General features: G+C 37.1%; 1 protein-coding gene across 18 annotated transcripts in view; it reads left to right on the forward strand.

The window, feature by feature from the left end:
• Positions 1 to 354: 354 nt before the first annotated feature.
• Positions 355 to 20,289, forward strand: part of TP63 (tumor protein p63) — a 227,897-nt gene continuing 207,962 nt past the window's right edge. For 8 of the 18 annotated variants that reach the window (XM_067034214.1, XM_067034217.1, XM_067034220.1 and 5 more), the window contains exon 1: positions 1,176 to 1,457. In XM_067034214.1, the coding sequence (XP_066890315.1) occupies positions 1,447 to 1,457 (11 nt within the window). In that variant the 5' untranslated portion in view covers positions 1,176 to 1,446. Of the gene's footprint in view, positions 427 to 1,152; positions 1,458 to 1,558; positions 1,760 to 20,289 lie in introns of those variants that run through there. The other 10 variants (XM_067034218.1, XM_059065688.2, XM_067034215.1 and 7 more) reach the window with 9 other exon arrangements.

Genomic DNA, 20,289 nt, shown 5'->3' on the forward strand with positions numbered 1-20,289 from the left:
AAACTGCTCAAATTGAGTATTTTTAATTTAAGAACTTTATATACTCCGGTCATCTGTATTTGCTAATAGCAGGGAATAAAGCCAAACACTTTAACTCCAATTAACAAATCTATAATTAATTAGTAAAATGATCTTCCCTCAAATTTCCCATTTTGTAGAACAAGCTGTTTGAATTGGCTGGGGCTCAGGCCGGCATATTTGTGAATTTCACAATTCACAGATGTTAGACACTCTCAGGCTAAGTAAGGAAGAGAATGTGGAGTTTTAAATAGCTTCTCCCTTCTATCCTGGCTGAAGTAATAAATAAAATATTTTTATGAAACATATTTTGAACCAAAATTTCTCAGAAGGAGATGTCAAATTGCTCTGGAAATGACTTTAGATTATCTTACAACTTTGACAACTTCTGATGTCACCAACTTACAGGTAACCTATGGTTGGGGGTGAAAGGAGGTTATGAACTTGCCATGTTAGTGACACTTGGGCCCGCTGTTTTTTTTTTTTTTTTTTCTGTTGGAGTCTATTTTAATTTAGCTTCTGAAACATATTTCATTCAATATCCAAATCCACAAAACCATGATAGGTTTACAGCCTGTATTGAGAAAGGAAGTGAATTATTCTGTATGTACATTTTTTGATATTATATTAATTTGTGGACATATGAACAAGTTAACAGTTTTACTCCAAAGTAGCTCGAGCCAAAGCAAAACCAAAACCAGCAAAAACAATGACATAAAAAAGAGAGTGGGAGAGACTGAGAGAGATGGAAAGAACTCGAATGTTTTCAGTAACAGGCAATTTGAAATAATTTTGTAAGCTTTAAAATAGTTGAAAATAGTGTATTATTTTCCATTTTAATATTACTTTAAGAAAATTGTGTGTGTGTGTGTTTGAGGTAGGATATTTGAAAAACTCAGTAAAGGTTATTATTTTTTTTTAATTTAGGGAAAGCAAAGCTAAGGGGATGTGAATGGGTATCTCTTTTAGTTGAGACGAAGAGTGAGTTCTAGGTTAAATATAATCAAGGAATTTCCCTGTCTTTGCTATTTGAGATTGTGACCACAACAGGCGGTTGGCTGAAAGGGAGAATGAAGGGTGGGGGGAAGGGGGGGGTGGAGGTGGAGATGAAGAAAAAAAACAAAACAACTTCCTAAGCAGCTCTGTGAAATGTTTAGTTCTAGAAGCAGTTACAGAAGCCCTCAAATCAAATCAGTATGCAGAGACAAGGAAACATTAATTAGCTGGAGCAGGGTGGACACTCATTAGCTCTTGTTCTGTTGTGAAAGTCCAGGCTGCTGAAATTAAACTCTGATGCCATTCATGCCAGCATCCAATCACCAGAGAGACCAGAAGTTCAGAGATGACTCCAAGTTGCCAACAAGTGTGGCCACTATACGACAAGGACTCTAAAGCCGTGGTAGAGGGGGAAGAACAACTTTAGAGAGGATGCCCAGCTGGTAAGATTCGACTGTTTCTGATGTTTTAGTCCCTTGATGAATCTCATTGGCTCAAATCAAGAAACGCTCCGCCTCTTTGCAAATGTGTGTGAAGGGGGGAAGTGTCTACACGTCTATGTCTGATAGCATTTGACCCTATTGCTTTTAGCCTTCTGGCTTTATATCTATGTATACACAGGTATATGTGTATATGTTATAATACTGTTCTCCATTTGTTGATATCAAAGAGAGTTGAAGGAAATGAATTTTGAAACTTCACGGTGTGCCACCCTACAGTACTGTCCCGACCCTTACATCCAGCGGTGAGTTTAAACGTGACGTAACTTCTATCAAAACTTAATTGGAGTGCCTTGTTTATGATGAGTGTTTCTGCTGTGTACAAAGAGCAGCCTCTCTTTGTTTATGAGCACAGTGATATTATTTTGCACTTTCTGTGGACTTAAAGTGGTCTGTGGGCATCTCTTCTAGTTTTCTTTTTTAGCTCCTATCTGGATGTACAAAGTAACAAAGGTTGTAGACCATCTTCCCATGGTTTCTTAAAAAATGGTCACACCATTTTAAAATGTTTAAAATCTGCTATTTGCCTGGATCAGCACTCACCAACCCAAGAAGAAGACATTTCATTGGACAGGAATAGAATAGTCTGTGGATGATCTTCAAGTCCAAAGAAACACAGAATAATTTTGATTTATACCTTAAAAATAGATAAATAACCATTGTTATACCAAAGAGATCGTGGCTTGTCATTTTGGCTCTGTGACATATTTTCTTCTTGATTTGTTTCATAACAAACATCATCTTTTGACAAATCTGACTTTTAAAACTTAACAATTATACTCAATTTTATTTCTGTTTATAGGAAGGAACGTTTGCCTAGCACTAAGAGGGAATATTAGTGAGCATGCACGATGTGTGTGTGTGTGTGTGTGTGTGTGTTTGTCTGTGTGTGTGTGTGTGTTTCAAATTAGAGTTTGCTATTTTTAAACTGGTAAATGAAATCTGAACAGTGTTTTTCCAGTCATAAAGTTATGGGAGATATTCAAGTCGTATGTAGCAGTGTGATGTTGTTAATTTAACAGCATGAGATTTGATGTTGGAATTTCATACTTTACTTTCTGAGACTAATGAGGGAGGTCCTCTGATTGCTGAAAACGGTGTGGTTCCAAAGGGGTTAACTTGCCATTCACCATGGTGCCTATTAGAGCCTCATCCCAGCAGCCCAGTGGGCTCTCTGGCCAGGACTCACGGTCACATTGCTCAGGCAGTTAAGGAAACTGTGTGATCTTTTTTCATTAATAAGATTTGTCACCTTGTAAACATTAATGTGGACTATGTAGACGTAGCTTCTTTTCCTATGAGATTTTTGGTGGGCTGTGTGAGACAGCAGAAGAGGAAAAGTAAGAGAGAAATGTAAATGGAATGGTTGACAAAGTAAGAAAAGAAAGGAAGAAAAAGGAAAGAGAGAGAGGAAGCAAGTTTGTGGTCCTCCAGGTTGAAATGGGAAATATGAATGGTGATTTGATTCCTGCCTTGCTGTGTGCCATGAACAATAGTAGCAAAAATGAATGGCTCTAGAGTTCACATTCTTACATAAGATTTCATTGGAGTTGGGGAGTGGGTGGATAAAAAGCAAAACACTAAAGATTTTCTAGTTCTGAAAATTTTTTCCAGCCTCAAAATTTTCTACTTTAATAAAATCTTCGAAATAATATTTCTAAGAGGATAATTGTGATGAAACATGTGCTGTATAACGCTTCCCTTGATGGCATCTTTTTTAAAGTAGGTACATGGATCTATCTCAGCTCTGGAAGAAATTTTTTTCTATTGACTAGCAACCCGCATGTCAATCATGTACACCTCTGTCCAGAGGTATTTCTAGTGATTGATGAGGGAAGCCTGTAAATATAAATACATGAGCAAATTGCTTTTCGGAGTGTCCCAGAAACTGGCTAATTCATGGAGCAAATATCACCTCAGTTTTTGTCAGATTGTAAAATTTAAAATAATAATAGTACTTTAAACATATTTTAAATTTTGCTGAATCCCTGCACTTTAATCATGGTGACTGTCACTTTGGGGGAAGGGGGGGCATGTTGGGGAGCTGTGAGATGGTGGTGCAGGGTGGTCAGGAAATATTTATTTGCCAAATAAATTGTTTTAGGCAAGATTATGTACTTTCCATTTGTAATAAAAACTTAATCCGCAAGTAAACGAAAGAAAAATGTTTGTTGCTGAGCATCTACTCTGTGCAAGGCACTGGAAATACAAAAATGAGTAAAATATAGCTGTAGCGTTTATTTCTTGAACTTTATAGTACTTATATATTTAATAACATATATTTGCCTCATATATTTTAACTGCTTTGTCAGATATTTCAAGGACTGAATTATTACCATTTTTCTGTCTAGACTACTTAGTGAATAAATGAATGAATGAATAGGTGGGATATCACTATAAGAAATCTATAATACTATATATTGTTGAAGCAAGAATGAAACAATATTCTCTTTGATGCCTAAGGAGTGAATGAGTTTGAGCTGGTTTTTCTAAGCAGACAACCCTTGCAGTTCTCAGTTTACAAAATCTATTTTAAGTAAGACCAAATTTAATCATTCCATAATCATAGTCATCTACATAGTTAAATTTGTCTTTTTCCTGACCTTGTCTTTAGAAAGAAATTATAAAAGAGAATTTTCAAAAAAGGAAAGAACAGGATTTCTTGTTATTTTTAACTCTAAGCTACCTTAATGCATAAATTTATTTTTATCAAGAAATAGAATAAATGAGAGCTGCTATTATCATTTACTACTGAATGTTAATGCCATTCCCCAAAAGCCAATTTTAATATACATTTCAAAGTATGATGGTGATCATTCTCTCAGTTAAAATTGAGATTTCACCCTCTGTTATTTTTTCTTTTGCACCTGAACATATTGACACATTATGTATTTAGCTGTGCTCTGATGTGGATGCTAATTTACTCTAGTCTTTACAAAAACTTCTCTGAAAATCAAAACAGTACTTAAGCTATAGAGCTTGGATTTCCCCTTTGATGCTATTGACCATTACAAGAAGAAGAGAAGGTGGACAAATCACAAGTTTTGTCATTTTATTGCTAACTTAATTTTAACAAAAATTGATGAAGTTATGCAAAATCAATAAACAAGAGCCAAAGGGTAAAGATACAGTTTCCTTATAAATTAAAACCATATGCAATGTGTTCTGTTTACTTTTTGTTAGTAAATATTCAAAATGAATCTAAAATTTAACATTTTACAAGTTAAACTTTTGTTAATTTATGGTTTGGGTTATAATTTGGGTCTTCTTGCACCCTTTAGTTTTTAGAATTGCCACCTAGTTTTTAACATAAATCTCTTTAACCAAGTAATTCTAAAAGACAGATTAAAATCCTCCAAATACCATTTTGAAAATAAACCAGTTAAAATGATAAAAAGGAATCCAGATTAAATTTTGAAACACTGTGATAGCTGAGGACTAAAAATAAGAGAAAGTAAAACATATTACTATTTGAACCACTTGTAAAATGATTTTGAGGATTTTTTTTTCAGTCACCCTCTACTCAAAGGAAGCTTGAACTGTTAAAGTACTGTATGGATGAGTAAGAAGTATTTCCTGTGTAAATTACATATTGATTGTGAATTTTATGCTTTACTAGCTTAAAGGTCAACTTTATTAACTGTATTTTCTAAATATATCCCAAAAGGAGGAGGAGGGGCGTGGGTGACAGTGAACTTACAATGGAGGATCATTTTATTTGTCAAATACAATCGCATAAAGACAGATGTCGTTCTGTGTTGAGTGTCTTCCACTTGCTGCTCCACATCCACCCTACATCCTTCTTTTTCTGAATCCCAGGAAGCTGACTTATGAAGATTGCATTGACAGTTCCTTTCTCCTCTGGTTTCCTCTTGGGTTCAACCAGTGGGCACCTCTAGCAGGAGATCGAAGGGAAGGAGGAGAGTGACTTTGGGATATATGTTTCCCTGCTGTTCTGCTAGGTTTTCTACTAAAGGCTGCAGGTCCTGTAGGGGCTCTTACCACAGTTCCAGACATCTTGAGTTTAAGTAACTGCTCTCTCCTCTCCTTTTCCTTCGAGCATAGGAGTGGTAACCATTTCTAAACACTGCTAACTCCAAAAAGCCATACCCTATTTCTTCTCCCTTCATCCATAGTCCCTTTATTAAACTATCTCCAACTGCTCTTTTTTCAAATGCTCTTTTTCCTCCCAGGATCATACCCAGTAGAAAAACACATGAAAAAGGTGCCCATAGTGTTGTTTATGTGCACATGGAAACTTCGAAAATTGATATAACATTTAAAAATATAATTGCTGGGCTCCCTGGTGGCGCAGTGGTTGAGAATCCGCCTGCCGATGCAGGAGACACGGGTTCGTGCCCTGGTCCGGGAAGATCCCACATGCCGCGGAGCAACTGAGCCCGTGAGCCATGGCCGCTGGGCCTGCACGTCCGGAGCCTGTGCTCCACAACGGGAGAGGCCACAACAGTGAGAGGCCCACATACCGCAAAAAAAAAAAAAAAAAAAAAAAAAAATATATATATATAATTGCTGATGCCAATTAAGGATGTATCCATCCATTTCAAGGAGCAGGCCAGTTTTTTTTTTTTTTTTTTTTTTTTTTTTTTTTTTTTTTTTTTTTTTTTTTGCGGTACGCAGGCCTCTCACTGTTGTGGCCCTTCCCGTTGCGCGGAGCACAGGCCCCGGACGCGCAGGCTCAGCGGCCATGGCTTACGGGCCCAGCCACTCCGCGGCACGTGGGATCTTCCCGGACCGGGGCACGAACCCGTGTCCCCTGCATCGGCAGGCGGACTCCCAACCACTGCGCCACCAGGGAAGCCCCAGGCCAGTTTTTAATAAGGCTAATCCATTAATTTTAGCTAGCTCCAGAATCACTAAGTTTCTTTGTTTGACTGAAAGGAATGAGCTGACATGCTGCAGTCTGTGTAGGCTGTTATGTCAGTACTCAAAATGAAGCAAGGCAGAAGACAGGAAGAGCTGGTTCATAAAGAAATACAAAGGTACAGTTTATCAGCAGGGACTAATGTAGCCACCAATTGTAGTCAAGAAAAATCTGCCTCCAACCCTTATAATTTTCACAAGAATACATGTCAAAAGACCTTTATGACCCACTGTAGTTAGCCAAAAGTATGATGTATTATAATTCTGTATGCCGCTCCTAAGCTGTGAATGCATTTCAATGGCAGAGAGGCAGGGAAGTGTGTCAGCTGAGGGCACATAGGACTTGTCAAAAGACTATTATCCAATAGTCTTAACTCCACCACTCATTGATTATGTGACCTTCATAAAATCGCTTGAGCTATCTAAATCAAAGTTTCTTCATGAGGTGAGTAGGGATAACAACTTCTGGCCAACTGTTCACACTAAGAGATTGAGAATTAAATATTAACCCAAACAAAGTCTGAAATGCATCCCCTTAGGGTATTGCTCAGCTCTACTCTTGTGGGTATGGCACAACAGTGAACTGGAAATTCCTTCCCAGTGACAATTTTGTCCTCATGGAGGCATACCTTAAGTTCCATTTTGCTCTATATCATCTTTAAATTAAGCACAAAGATGATTATGAGTCTTGACATGATCTTGACTTGTTCCAATTCTTCTGCTTTAGAATTAAGAAATCTAAAAACTTAGAGAAGTTAAGTGATTTGCCCAAAATCACACACACAAAAATAGTAGCAGAACCAAGTCTAGAATTCAAGTCTCTTCCCTGTTCAGTGCTATTTCTACCACAGAACATAACATTTTATTAGATCTGTATAGAACTTTATGATTAACAAAGTGTTATTCAACACATTACATAGCTGATCCACTGCGGCAGGTATGGTAAGCAAAATAATGGCTTCCAGAGATAGCCACGTCCTAATGCCCCAAACCTGTGAATATGTTAACTTACACAGCAAAGGGGTATTAGGCTGCAGATGGAATTAAAGCTGCTAATCAGCCGACCTTAAAATAGGTAGATTATCTTGGACTATCCATGTGGAACCCAATGTAATCACAAGAGTCCTTAAGTGGAAGTGGGAGGTAGAGAAAGAATAAAAGTGATGTGAGGTGAGAAAAGACTCAACAGATTTTGAACATAGAAGAGCATCAGGAGCCAAGGAAGGCTGGCTGTCTCTCGAAGCTGGAAAAGACAAGGAAGCACATTTTCCTTTACAGCCACCAGGAGGAACACAGTCCTGCCAACACCTTGATTTCAGCCTGGTGAGATCTGTATCAGGCTTCCAACCTATAGAACTGTGAGATAATACATTTGAGTTGGTTTAAGCCATGAGTTTGTAGTAACTAGTTACAGCAGCAATAGGAAACGAATTCACCACATAACGGATTTTTATCCTCAAATTGTAGGTATGGAAACTAAAACTGTGTTTTGATTTGTTTGTTTAACTACAGTATTCCATGAGTTTATTTATTTTCTTGGTGCTGAGTGGGGAAGATAGAAGGTATGAGTAAGATACCATCCTAGACCTCAGGGAATCCAAAGAAGGACTTCACACATAGAGATACTACAGTGAAATGTCTATTTAGGTCTTCCGCCCATTTTTGGATTGGATTGTTTGTTTTTTTGATATTGAGCTGCTGTTTGTAAATTATGGAGATTAATCCTTTGTCAGTTGCTTCATTTGCAAATATTTTCTTCCATTCTGAGGGCTGTCTTTTCGTCTTGTTTATGGTTTCCTTTGATGTGTAAAAGCTTTTAAGTTTCATTAGGTCCCATTTGTTTATTTTTGTTTTAATTTTCATTTCTCTAGGAGGCGGGTCAAAAAGGTTCTTGCTATAATTTATGTCATAGTGTGTTCTGCCTATGTTTTCCTCTAAGAGTTTAATAGTGTCTGGCCTTACATTTAGGTCTTTAATCCATTTTGAGTTTATTTTTGTGTATGGTGTTAGGAAGTGTTCTAATTTCATTCTTTTACATGTAGCTGTCCAGTTTTCCCAGCATCACTTATCGAAGAGGCTGTCTTTTCTCCATTGTACATTCTTGCCTCCTTTATCAAAGATAAGGTGACCATATGTGCATGGGTTTATCTCTGGCCTTTCTATCCTGTTCCAATAATCTATATTTCTGTTTTTGTGCCAGCACCATACTGTCTTGATTACTGTGGCCTTGTAGTAGAGTCTGAAGTCAGGGAGCCTGATTACTCTAGCTCCGTTTTTCTTTCTCAAGATGGCTTTGGCTATTCGGGGTCTTTTGTGTTTCCATGCAAATTGTGAAATTTTTTGCTCTAGTTCTGTGAAAAATGCAGTGGTAGTTTGATAGGGATTGCATTGAATCTGTAGATTGCTTTGGGTAGTATAGCCATTTTCACAATATTGAGTCTTCCAATCCAAGAACATGGTATATCTCTCCATCTATTTGTATCATCTTTAATTTCTTTCATCAATGTCTTATAATTTTCTGCATACAGGCCTTTTGCCTCCTTAGCTAGGTTTATTCCTAGGTATAGATTGCCAACAAACACATGAAAGAATGCTCAACATCATTAATTATTAGAGAACTGCAAATCAAAACTACAATGAGGTATCACCTCACACCAGTCAGAATGGCCATCATCAAAAAGTCTACAAACAATAAATGCTGGAGAGGGTGTGGAGAAAGGGGAACCCTCTTGCACTGTTGGTGGGAATGTAAATTGATACAGCCACTATGTAGAACATTATGGAGGTTTCTTAAGAAACTAAAAATAGAACCACCATATGACCCAGTAATCCCACTACTGGGCATATACCCTGAGAAAATCATAATTTAAAAAGTGTCATGTACCACAATGTTCATTGCAAGTCTATTTACAATAGCCAGGACATGGAAGCAACCTAAGTGTCCATCAGCAGATGAATGAATAAAGAAGATGTGGCACATATATACAATGGAATATTACTTTGCCATAAAAAGAAATGAAACTGAGTTATGTGTAATGAGATGGATGGACCTAGAGTCTGTCATACAGAGTGAAGTATGTCAGAAAGAGAGAAACAAATATCGTATGCTAACACATATATATGGAATTTTTAAAAAATGGTCATGAAGAACCTAGGGGCAAGGTGGGAATAAATGCACAGACCTACTATAGAATGCACTTGAGGACACAGGGAGGGGGAAGGGTAAGCTGGGACAAAGTGAGAGAGTGGCATGGACATATATACACTACCAGATATAAAATAGATAACTAGTGGGAAGCGGCTGCATAGCACAGGGAGATCAGCTAGGTGCTTTGTGACCACCTAGAGGGGTGAGATAAGGAGGGTTGGAGGGAGGGAGACGCAAGAGGGAAGAGATATGGGGATATATGTATATGTATAACTGATTCACTTTGTTATAAATCAGAAACGAACACACCATTGTAAAGCAATTATACTCCAATAAAGATGTTAAAAAATAAAAAAAAGAAGAAGAAGAAATACTACAGTGAGGTGCAAGGAAGGGTAGAAGGCCCTGGACATGCAGGCTGGGGACTGCAAGTGCAAAGCACCCACTCTGAAGGCAGCAAGTTTGAAGGGTGACTTTGGTTAGTGGCATCTGTTAAGGTTTCTCAAAATTCTTCATAGCGAAATACATTTGACTCTTAGGAGGTAACTGAAACTGTGATGCCCAAATTCAGATTCAGGAAAATACAGTAATATACACATTCACTTCTGATGCTGTCAGAAATTCACAGAGCTGTTACATCGATACCCTGAGACTATGACTTGATAAGTGCAGGTGGAGTTTCGGAATTGGACAGTAAACAAAAACAAACAATTTTGATTCATGTACGTCTCAGACCACTCTTAGGAAAAAACAGCTGCAGGCCTTCTGGTGGTATAAGTTTCCCAGTTAATTTTAGGTTTAAATTACACTGATGCCTCCCTCTGAGAAATTGAGGGTGAGGGGAAGGAATGCAACAGCAGCATTTTTATCAAGCACACCAGATGATTTGTTTGTATACACACCCAATTTTGAGACAGTGAGACAAACTTGGACCCAATGTCCCAGTTGAAACTTGTAAAAAGGTACCCCCAAGTGGTATGAACAGCAGAGACCACGTGCCTTTCCAAAGACAGACTTCATGTTCTCACTTTACTTAAAAGCCAAATGGATTGTGAGATTCAAGTGGCAATTTTCAATCCGTTTCAAGTCAAGAGAGCCAAGTTCTTGATTAGCTGTTTTGTAGCTCAAATTTGTCCTGACAGGGTTTCTATCTCCTTTAAAGAACTCACCAAGGAATACTCCTCAAGCAACAAGTGATGGATGGATAAAGCACTATAATTATGATCAAAGTCCAAAGACTCCAGCCTATGTAATTATGCACTTCCCAGCCTCTGAAAGTCACTTTGTTCCATTTAAAATAGGATGAGACATGGACATGGGGTGGTGTGTACTTTTTGGTTTGTCAAGTTTTGGGAAATGACAGTTATTAACATTTCTGTTTTACCTTAAGCCATAATATTTGGGGGATAATTTAGGGGGAGAGAATTGTCACTCTATTCTTATCGTTTGCCTTCCATTCTCCACTTACATCTGACTCTTTTTATTATGAATTAGACTCTTTCAAGTTCAGAATGAAATAATTAAGCTTAGAAGAAGAATTATGAGGGCTGAAAATCTCCTTGCCACTTTTAAATTTCTCGCATCTTTTTCTTTTGTTTCAAATGAGCAAACTTAATTTGTCAAGTTGAACAGCACCCATTCACATTTTCCATGAACTCGTGCAGCTCTCTCATAATTGAGTGCAATACCAGCATTATAATAATAAGACTGATAAAGCATTTTGAGTCGAGAAGTACAAAATTGGGGACTTCCTTGGTGGCGCAGTGATTGGGAGTCCTCTTGCCAATGCAGGGGACATGGGTTCAAGCCCTGGTCCGGGAGGATCCCACATGCCGCGGAGCAGCTAGGCCTGTGCACCACAGCTGCTGAGGCTGCACTCTGGAGCCTGCAAGCCACAACTACTGGGGCCCGCATGCCTGGAGCCCATGCTCCGCAATAGGAGAAGCCACCTCAATGAGAAGTCCGTGCACCACAACGAAGAGTAACCCCCCACTCGCCACAACTAGAGCAACGAAGACCCAACACAGCCAAAAATAAATAAATAAATAAATAAAAAATTTAAGTACAAAATTGGAAGCTAGTGTGATAATTTAATCAGCCACATGTTTACCTAGAGTAGATTTTTTAAAAAATTTATTTACTTTCGGCTGCATCAGGTCTTCGTTGCTGCACACGGGCTTTCTCTAGTTGTGGCGAGTGGGGGCTACTCTTCGTTGTGGTTCACGGGCTTCTCATTGAGGTGACTTCTCTTGCTGAAGAGCACAGGCCCTAGGCGCGTGGGCTTCAGTAGTTGTGGCATGCAGTCTCAGTAGTTGTGGCACACGGGCTTAGTTGCTCGGCGGCATGTGGCATCTTCCCGGACCAGGGCTTGAACCCGTGTCCCCTGCATTGGCAGGCAGACTCAACCACTGCGCCACCATGGAAGCCCTAGATTAGGTTTTTAATGTAAGCTTTTTTTACAGATGGTGATATAGATTGAAATAAAAAATAGAATACATACAAATTTATGATAGGGGTAACACTGCAATAGAGACTTTTGCCTCTAAAGTTAAGTGTGTCATGCCTTAAGATTGTTGATTGTATTTTACTTATCCCCCATGTTGATTGTATTTAACTTATCCCCCGGTCATATCCTGACATTTCATCGAGGTGGTCAATTTTTAGAGCTTCCTTAAAAATATCAGGCTTTAGATATTTTATTTGAAATTCAGCATTAGCTTTTCTTTTCCTTTTCTGACTCAGTGTTTCCATTTTTGTGCTTGAACTTAGTAGTGTCATTTACTTCTTAACTACCTAAATAATTTCTTGAAGATTTCCATGGGAAAACTCACTTTCTTCCAACTTTTTTCATTGCAACCTCCCCTAAGTAAAAAGTGCTAATAAGATGTATGTTTCCATTTTATTTTTCTTTTGAACACTTTTATCTCAGGCAATGAATGAAAAACTTTCTTCTTGACAGGATTTTCAAACTGAATTATGAGCAATCAAAAGTCAGCATCTCAATCTAATGTGATATATCTATGCACCTGCATAAGCTATTTTTTAGTATCCTGTAGAGGCTGATGTGGCTTTAATGAATATTTCAAGCTTAGTGAAGAGATCTCAGTGGATGACTTCTCTTCACATTAGCACTGGTGTGAATGTGGCACACTTTATAGAATCTTATGTTGAATCATGTCTTCAATGAGTGAAAGGCTTGTCTATGAAAGCACTACTTGCCCTTCTATCTGACATTTGAGGACCCACTTTATCTTCCTACATAAAATGTATATACAGTTTTACCTCTAAATCTTGAATATTTTCCCTCTCTACTTTTCTCCTACCTTTCTTCTTTCTCTCTTTCATAGAAGCCCTGTATATCTTTGCTTCTTGGGAGTATAGAATATTCCTGAAAAAGCTAAAAATATAACAAAACAGTTTTTTAAAAACTAGTTCAAGATTTGCTCTGCAGAAGTAAAATTGGAGCATTTTGTGAGAGAAATTATGACAGCCACATATCAAAAATAAAACACCAAAAAACTGACAAAATATATAACTTCTGGATTTTATTTTAAAATGTTTTTTAGTATTGATATCTAATTTATCTGAGTTGCTAAGCAAATTTTAAAGGAGTTTTGTAAGTTAGCAAATATTTAAATAAACTGATAGATATTGTTTGTTAGGGTGACAAGGAAGAATAGAAAAAAGGAAATGATAAAGGCTTAAATAGTCCAAGCTTATTGGAAACTACAAAATTATTCAATAATGTTCAGTAAATATTTATTAAATGAATATATGATAAGAAGTTTAAAAATTCAAAGTTTTTAAGTACTGGTTTTTTCTATAGCAGATCTTCTAGCACCATCTGAATTAAGTGCAAGTTAAAGAAAGATCTTTGAAGCTCAGGTCGAAACATAAATTTCAGAGCACTTTAGATATTCTCAGATGAAATATTCAGATAAAAGTATTTGTGACTTGATATTAATGATATCAAAAATTATTAGAGAAATGACATGTTCTCAACAATAGTAGAAGCTAGGAAAACAAATCTAGTAAAACAGTTGTTTTCCATGTCATCTAGCTCCATAATTTTTATATATAAATGTAATCATAAAATAATTTCAATATTCTATTACATAAATTACATAAGACCTTTCCTTTTGTCATATATTTTGTATTTACAATAAGTAACTGCATAAAGATTTTATCATATCAATGCAACTTGATACATTTATTTCCCTTATTGAATATTTAGGTTGGTTATTATAAGTTAAAAATAGTATATAGCCACCTTTTTTGAGTTATTTTCTTGGGTTCATTTCATGAACGAAATATTTAAGGAAAGCAAGTAATACATGTTCAGTCTATACAAATTGCTGTGTAATTTACCCTTGTTATCTCATGTAATCTGTTTTTTCTTAGCTACATAATATGCCCAGTTTGCAGATGAGAAAATGTTGCTCAGAGAAATGACTAGCTGAACCAAGATGACTTAACTAGTATGTGGAAGGAACTCTTTGTATTTTCATTTTTACCTGAGTCAGAATTTGAAACCAGGATGACCTGATCTAAAGTCTTTTCTATTTCCCCCAGAATATGCTGCCAGCTAAGAAGTAAGAGGGTTAGCAAGTAAAAGTGTATATACTTTTTCAAGTTTCTGGAAAACATTGTTCATTAAAAGGGTATGCCAATAAATTTTGCCTAAGAGTTCCAGTTTTAGATATTATTTTAACATTTTGCTAATTTAGTAGATGACATATGGTTTTAATTAGCACTTTTTTTTATTATTAACTACGATAACTACAGAAACCACGATTACTAATTTTCTAAGATCTCAATTTCTGATCCTGTATTTTTAGAAAATGAGGATGAGACATAAATATCTAGTATTTATTGAATTCTTATTATGTGTCAGAAACTGTTCTATGCACTTTACATATTTAATTTTACACATTTAATTCTCAAATCACTTTAAGAGGTATTTACTAGTATTATCTATTACTAACCAAGAGACAGTAGTATAATGTTTAAGAGACTGGTTTTTGCGACCGGGGTGCCTTGGTTCAAATTCTCTGCCAGTTGTTAGATCTTCCAACTTAATCTCTGTGTTTGTTTTCTCATGCATGATGATAGTCCACCTACCTGAGTGAGTGGCTTTGAGAATTAAATGAGTTAATTGTACAAAGGACTTAAAGACAGCAACTGGCACATAGTAAGTGTTGTATAGGTGGTAGCTCTTATCCTTATTCTACAGATGAAGACACTGAGGCACAGAGAGGCTGTGTAATCTGCCCAGGTTAAAATAGCTGGACATTGGTGGAGATGAGTAGGATCCTAATTTTTATAACATTATTTTTTTATGGTCATACCTTAATTAACTCTCAGTAGATTCTATGTAGGGATGACTTTTGTCCTTAGTTTTTATTTCTTTGTTTTTGTTTGTTTGTTTTAATGCTTAGAGACCCTAAAAACTAATTATTTAACATTCTAGAAAAATGGTTTGAATCTAAAGAGAAGAAATGTTATCAAGGATAAGTTTTACCATTAAAACAACCCAGGAAAATTTTTGAGAACAATCTATTCTGTCTCTGGATATAAATGAGTTTCAGCCATCCTGACTAGGACCTTATACACAAGGATTCAACTTCAAAAGCTTGGAATTGCCCACTTTGGAAGCTTGGGACCTCTTACTTGAAAAACTCTCTTTTAATTGTTTTCTAACGGTTGTTGTTTATTTTGAATCACTACTTTTGCTCCCCCATTGCTGTTAATAATTCACAAATTCCCTCATTCCCTAATTTCTGTTATGAAATTTGGTGACATAAATAGAATCCTCTTCCACATTCTCTCAACTCTATCCAAATAATTCAGCTTTTTTCCCATTTCCACTACCCATGTGACATTTTTTCCAGTGTGGTATTTTGACTTGCCACCACCTTGACCTTTTGTTCCTTGTACTCCTCTGCTAGCTCGTCTTAACTGAAAGCTGTTCTTTCCCTGAAAATACCCATATTACCCATTGTTCTTCAGAAGAAGCAAAGCCTTTTTATTCAGAGGGCCAAGAGATGGACCTAACATATTTCATGTTCAACACTGCTGTTTTCAGATCATTGTTTATCCACCATCACTCATTAATTTCATGTCTTCTGAAACCTCTTCCATCAAAGTGATTTACTGAACTTCATGACAATGCACTGACTTTAGGAGCTTCTCTGCAGTAACTTGGCTCCATTTTCTTCTTTACTTCTGCCAACTCTTTGGGAACTTCAGTATCCTTTTGATGTCCTTCCTATAATATAGTCTCACATTTCCTTGGCTTCCTTAACTCAAGGAGCTCCCATTTCTGCTGTGTTCCAGTTACTGACCCATATAACAATGTCCTGGACTTCCTCATTACTGGAAGTTATTCCAGTCCCAAATCATACCACCTCACACTTCCATTTCTGATCAAAATCTATTGTCCCTTTCCCTCTCTCACACCCCCAGCCTGCCCTGAACCTGTTCTGTCTGCATACTCTCACAGGCCCCCTGCCCAAACCCCATCCCTTCTTCCAGGTTTGTCTTAGTTACTGTTTATTTCATAATGGCTTTTGTGCATATTTCCTTACAAGTTTCTGTCCACCTACTAAGCCCTCACTACTCAAAGTGAAGTACATGGAATATTACAGAATCTGGGGTCCTGCATCAGTCCTACTAAATGAGAATTTACATCTTAACAAGAACTCAAGGGGATTCATGGACACTAAATTTGAGAAGCACTGCTCTAGCCTAGTAGTTCTCCAGGTATAATCCTGAGATCACAGTAATAGCAGCACCCAAGAACAAGGTAGAAATGCTGGTTCTCAGGCCACATCTGAGCCCTACTGAATAAAAAAAAAAGCCTGGAGTTGTGGCCCAGCAATCCATATTTTAACACACACTTTGGGGGATTCTGATCACACTGAATCTTGAGAACCTACTTATACAACTTTCAAGTGGTGGGACGGTCTTGTTTATTTTGATATTCCTTGAGTGTATATAGAAGGTGCTTTATAAATCCATAATAAACGAAGAAGTGAGTGGCTGAGTGAATAATGCTTTTGCTTATCATTGCAAATAATGTGTTATATTTCTTTTCTCATATGCTATGGGATTTTATTTATATTTCTGTGAAGGTATTTATATGTATTTACTTAAAAAACTAATCTCTTAATTATTTCTGAATATATACCATGTCTAATATTGAGTCCTGAACATAGTAGGTATTCAATAATTGTTTAATTCAGTTAGAATATTTTTGTTCTACATTTTTATGTTTTTGTTTTCTCTCCCTCACTCCTTATCTACCTTTCCCTTACTTGATACATTGTTTCAGATCAAGTAAAGGACCAAATAGGAGATACAAGGCAGGCAGGGGCCTGACCGATTAGAATTCATATCCATATAACAACACAAATAAATCTTAGGGAAAATAAAGTTGAAAAAAGTGAAAAAGGCAAATGAATTGGATTTGAGACTAGAGGTGGTGGCTGGCCACACCTATAATCTATTCCCTGACAAAATGGCTTTGGTTGTCATGTCAAACCATGTGAGAACATGTGCAGTGCAAACACTACTAGAAACCAGAGGCAACTTGGGTCTGAAATAAGCTTCGCTAGTCATAAGGGAAGGCTATGATTTTCATTGCCTAAAGAACTCTGCTCAGTCTCAACCAACGAGAACCCTGAAATGAAATTGTCAGGCTGGGTAACTAATGCTGCTTTTGGCAGCAGCAGCCCATGGATTCTTTTCATTGAACAGGGACAGACTATAAATAATAGCATTTGTGTCACACTTTGTCACTTCCAAGAACTCCAGAAGCACCGACAAATAGACACCAATATTCTATGCCAGGTTGCAGGTGGATATACAGGTTTTTTATACTCAGGGAGGAGGGTCGCTGTAACCAGATAGGAACCCAAATAATGATGTGGTTCTTCAGTTTAAGATTTTAGGGTAAAAATGACTATTCTGTCATTTTGGACTTTTTCTTAATTAGTCATGCCCTAAAATTTTGGTCTTTATTGGGGCATTAAAAATGTCTAACATAGTGAATATCTGTGCTAAAACAGTGACTGCTTCATATGTCTCAGTTCCGTCATGAACAGTACACAAAGTTCATTAAATATGACCCATAAACTAATTCCAACTATCTCCCTCTTAGAGTGCCCTATTCAACAGGTCTTCCTCTGGTGGCTTTTCTAGTCACACACTATAATCCAGAGGGCTAATGGAGAGGATCAATTGATTGTGTTTGCCTAGAAAGTCATTTCAAACTCTACGTGGTTGGTCTCAGGAAGCCTAACATCCCTTTTGCCATTTTCCTGATCCTACGAGGTATGGTTGCCTGGTCATTGTGCACGCAGCCCTCCTAGGAAGGCAAAAGCCAAACGATGGGACGTTGTCTTATATACATAAAAAAAACCTCTGCCTTTCTACCTTTCCTCCACTCACCCCCTTGCTTTAGCAGTTTCCAAGAATAGAAAAATTAACACTAAAATTCATGAGTTTCAAAATAAGTAGACTAAAGAATGTGTATGAGTTTTAAAGATATTACTATTTATTTCATTTGCAGTGAGAATTTTGCTTCTTTTAAAGAAATCAGTATTAAGAAACCCTATGAGATCAACTGCATTTTGTAAGAAGCTTAGAGATTTCTGCATGGAAAGATTAACTAATTTCAAAGGTTTTTGCAATAATATTTCTTCAAAGGTTTATTATTATAATCTGCTACTTCAGTGAGAGTACATATTTTCTATAATTTTAAGCAAAATATATTTATAGTATCAAATTTTTGAGCAAAAAAATAAAAGAGGAAGGAGGAGGAGGAGAGAAAGTCTTTCAATGGCAGTGCATGCTCAGATGTCATGGCCTCTTATTTAATTGCAACCTCACCCCCTTCCCCTTACACATTTCCAATCCCCAGTTCCTTACTATGCTATTTTGTCCATATAATACACATCACCTTACAAAATACTACTTCATTTACTTATGTTTATTGTTTCTTACCTGTTTCTCCACAGTGGAAGGTAAGCTCCATGAGGATATTTGTCTGCTTTATACCCTGATTTATCCCAAACGCCTAGAAAAGAGCCTGACACCTATGGATGCTCAGTGAATAACTTGTTGATTGAATAAATTACGGAGAAGCAGTTAATTAAAAAATCCTTAGTCACTGATGCTTTCCCTGATGACTAAGGTACAACTTCCTTAAAATGACTGAAAAATTTGATTGAAAAAAGGAGTTTTTTTTCTTTCATCAGGGATATGAGGCTTAAAAGGGTGGTGACCCAAAGTCACAGAGCTGGTCAGTGGGAGAGTTGGGACTTAGTCAGCATTTCACACTCAGGATTCAGTGTGCTTCTCACTAAACTTTGCCACTTATCCTGTTTGTAAGCCTGGATATCTTGTTTGTCCAAATCTCTCATAATTTTTCAGGGTTTTATCATGTAAAACCCTTTCACATATAGTATTTGAGCCACAGAGCTATTATTAGTTGCATTTTATAGATAAAGAAGCTGAAGATAAGGAGCCAGTGACTTGTCAAATATCACACAGAAGTCTAATTGAGGGCAAAGGCAGGACTAGATTCCTGGAAGCTAATCTAATTAATAGCCTTTGTTATTACACATTTCTCTTGCAACTGTCGATTTTAAAAATGTACTGGGTACCATCTATGCACCAAGCCCTATTCCAGGCACTAGTGAGCAAAAATTCATCCCTGCTGTCATGGAACTGATACCTTCAGTTCACAAATAAGCACATGATGTGCTGGGTAGTGCTAAGCCTCTGCATAAAAGCGAGGCAGGATAAGGGCTATGTAGAGAGAATGACAGGTTTGGAAGGAATCCTGTATGAAATGGGATGTCATCTAATAAGTCCTCTCAGACGAGGTGACCTTTGAGTAGAGATCTGAAGAGAATAAGGAAGAAATCTGGGGAAGAGAGAATTCCAGGATGCGAGGAGATTGGAGTGGCTGAAACAGCATGGGCAAGAGCGGAGAGATGAGATGAGATCAGTTGTTAGGGAGCAGGGCTGCAGCGTCTACATGTAAAAAAGGGTTGACTTTTCTCTCATAAGAATTTTATTGTCTTACATTTTAAAGAATTACTTTGGCTGTGTGCTATGTGGGAAACAGACTGTAGAGACCAGATCTAGGGGCTATTACTCTAGATGAGAATTGATAATTTTTTGTACTAAGGTGATAAAGAGTGGTAGTATCAAGGACACATTTCAAAAACTGACTAACAGAATTGTTGAAGCTTATAGAGAAGGACCTTATTTGGGGCTTAGGTGTCATCCATAGAGAGCATCTGGTTTCCACAGCATGGTGTTACTTCAGTGAATACATGTCAATTTAAAACTAACTCTCAAACTTGAAAGCTTAGAGGCCTGATGCTTCAGCACAAGATCATTTCTTTGTTAACACTCAGATTGATATATGAAAATGAGAAAGCCAATGTATCATCTCTTACAATGGGAAATATGGCCATCTTGAGTAAGCTTCCTTCTACTGATAAGCATATTCTTTTCTTGTAGACATATTGTAGAGGACAGCAAATTAGATTCAGGATGTTGCTAGATGAATATGACATAGTAGAAAAATGGAGGTCAATGGATAACTTCATAGCCTGATAAATCCATCTCCATATAGCTAACTCCATAAAGATATACACACTGAGAGAACCATATAAATACTCATGTTTTTGAGCCAGAATATACATGTGTCAGGACAAAGCTGGAGACCCA

The sequence above is a fragment of the Kogia breviceps genome, chromosome 5, assembly GCF_026419965.1.
Source record: "Kogia breviceps isolate mKogBre1 chromosome 5, mKogBre1 haplotype 1, whole genome shotgun sequence".
Taxonomy (NCBI): Eukaryota; Metazoa; Chordata; class Mammalia; order Artiodactyla; family Physeteridae; genus Kogia; species Kogia breviceps.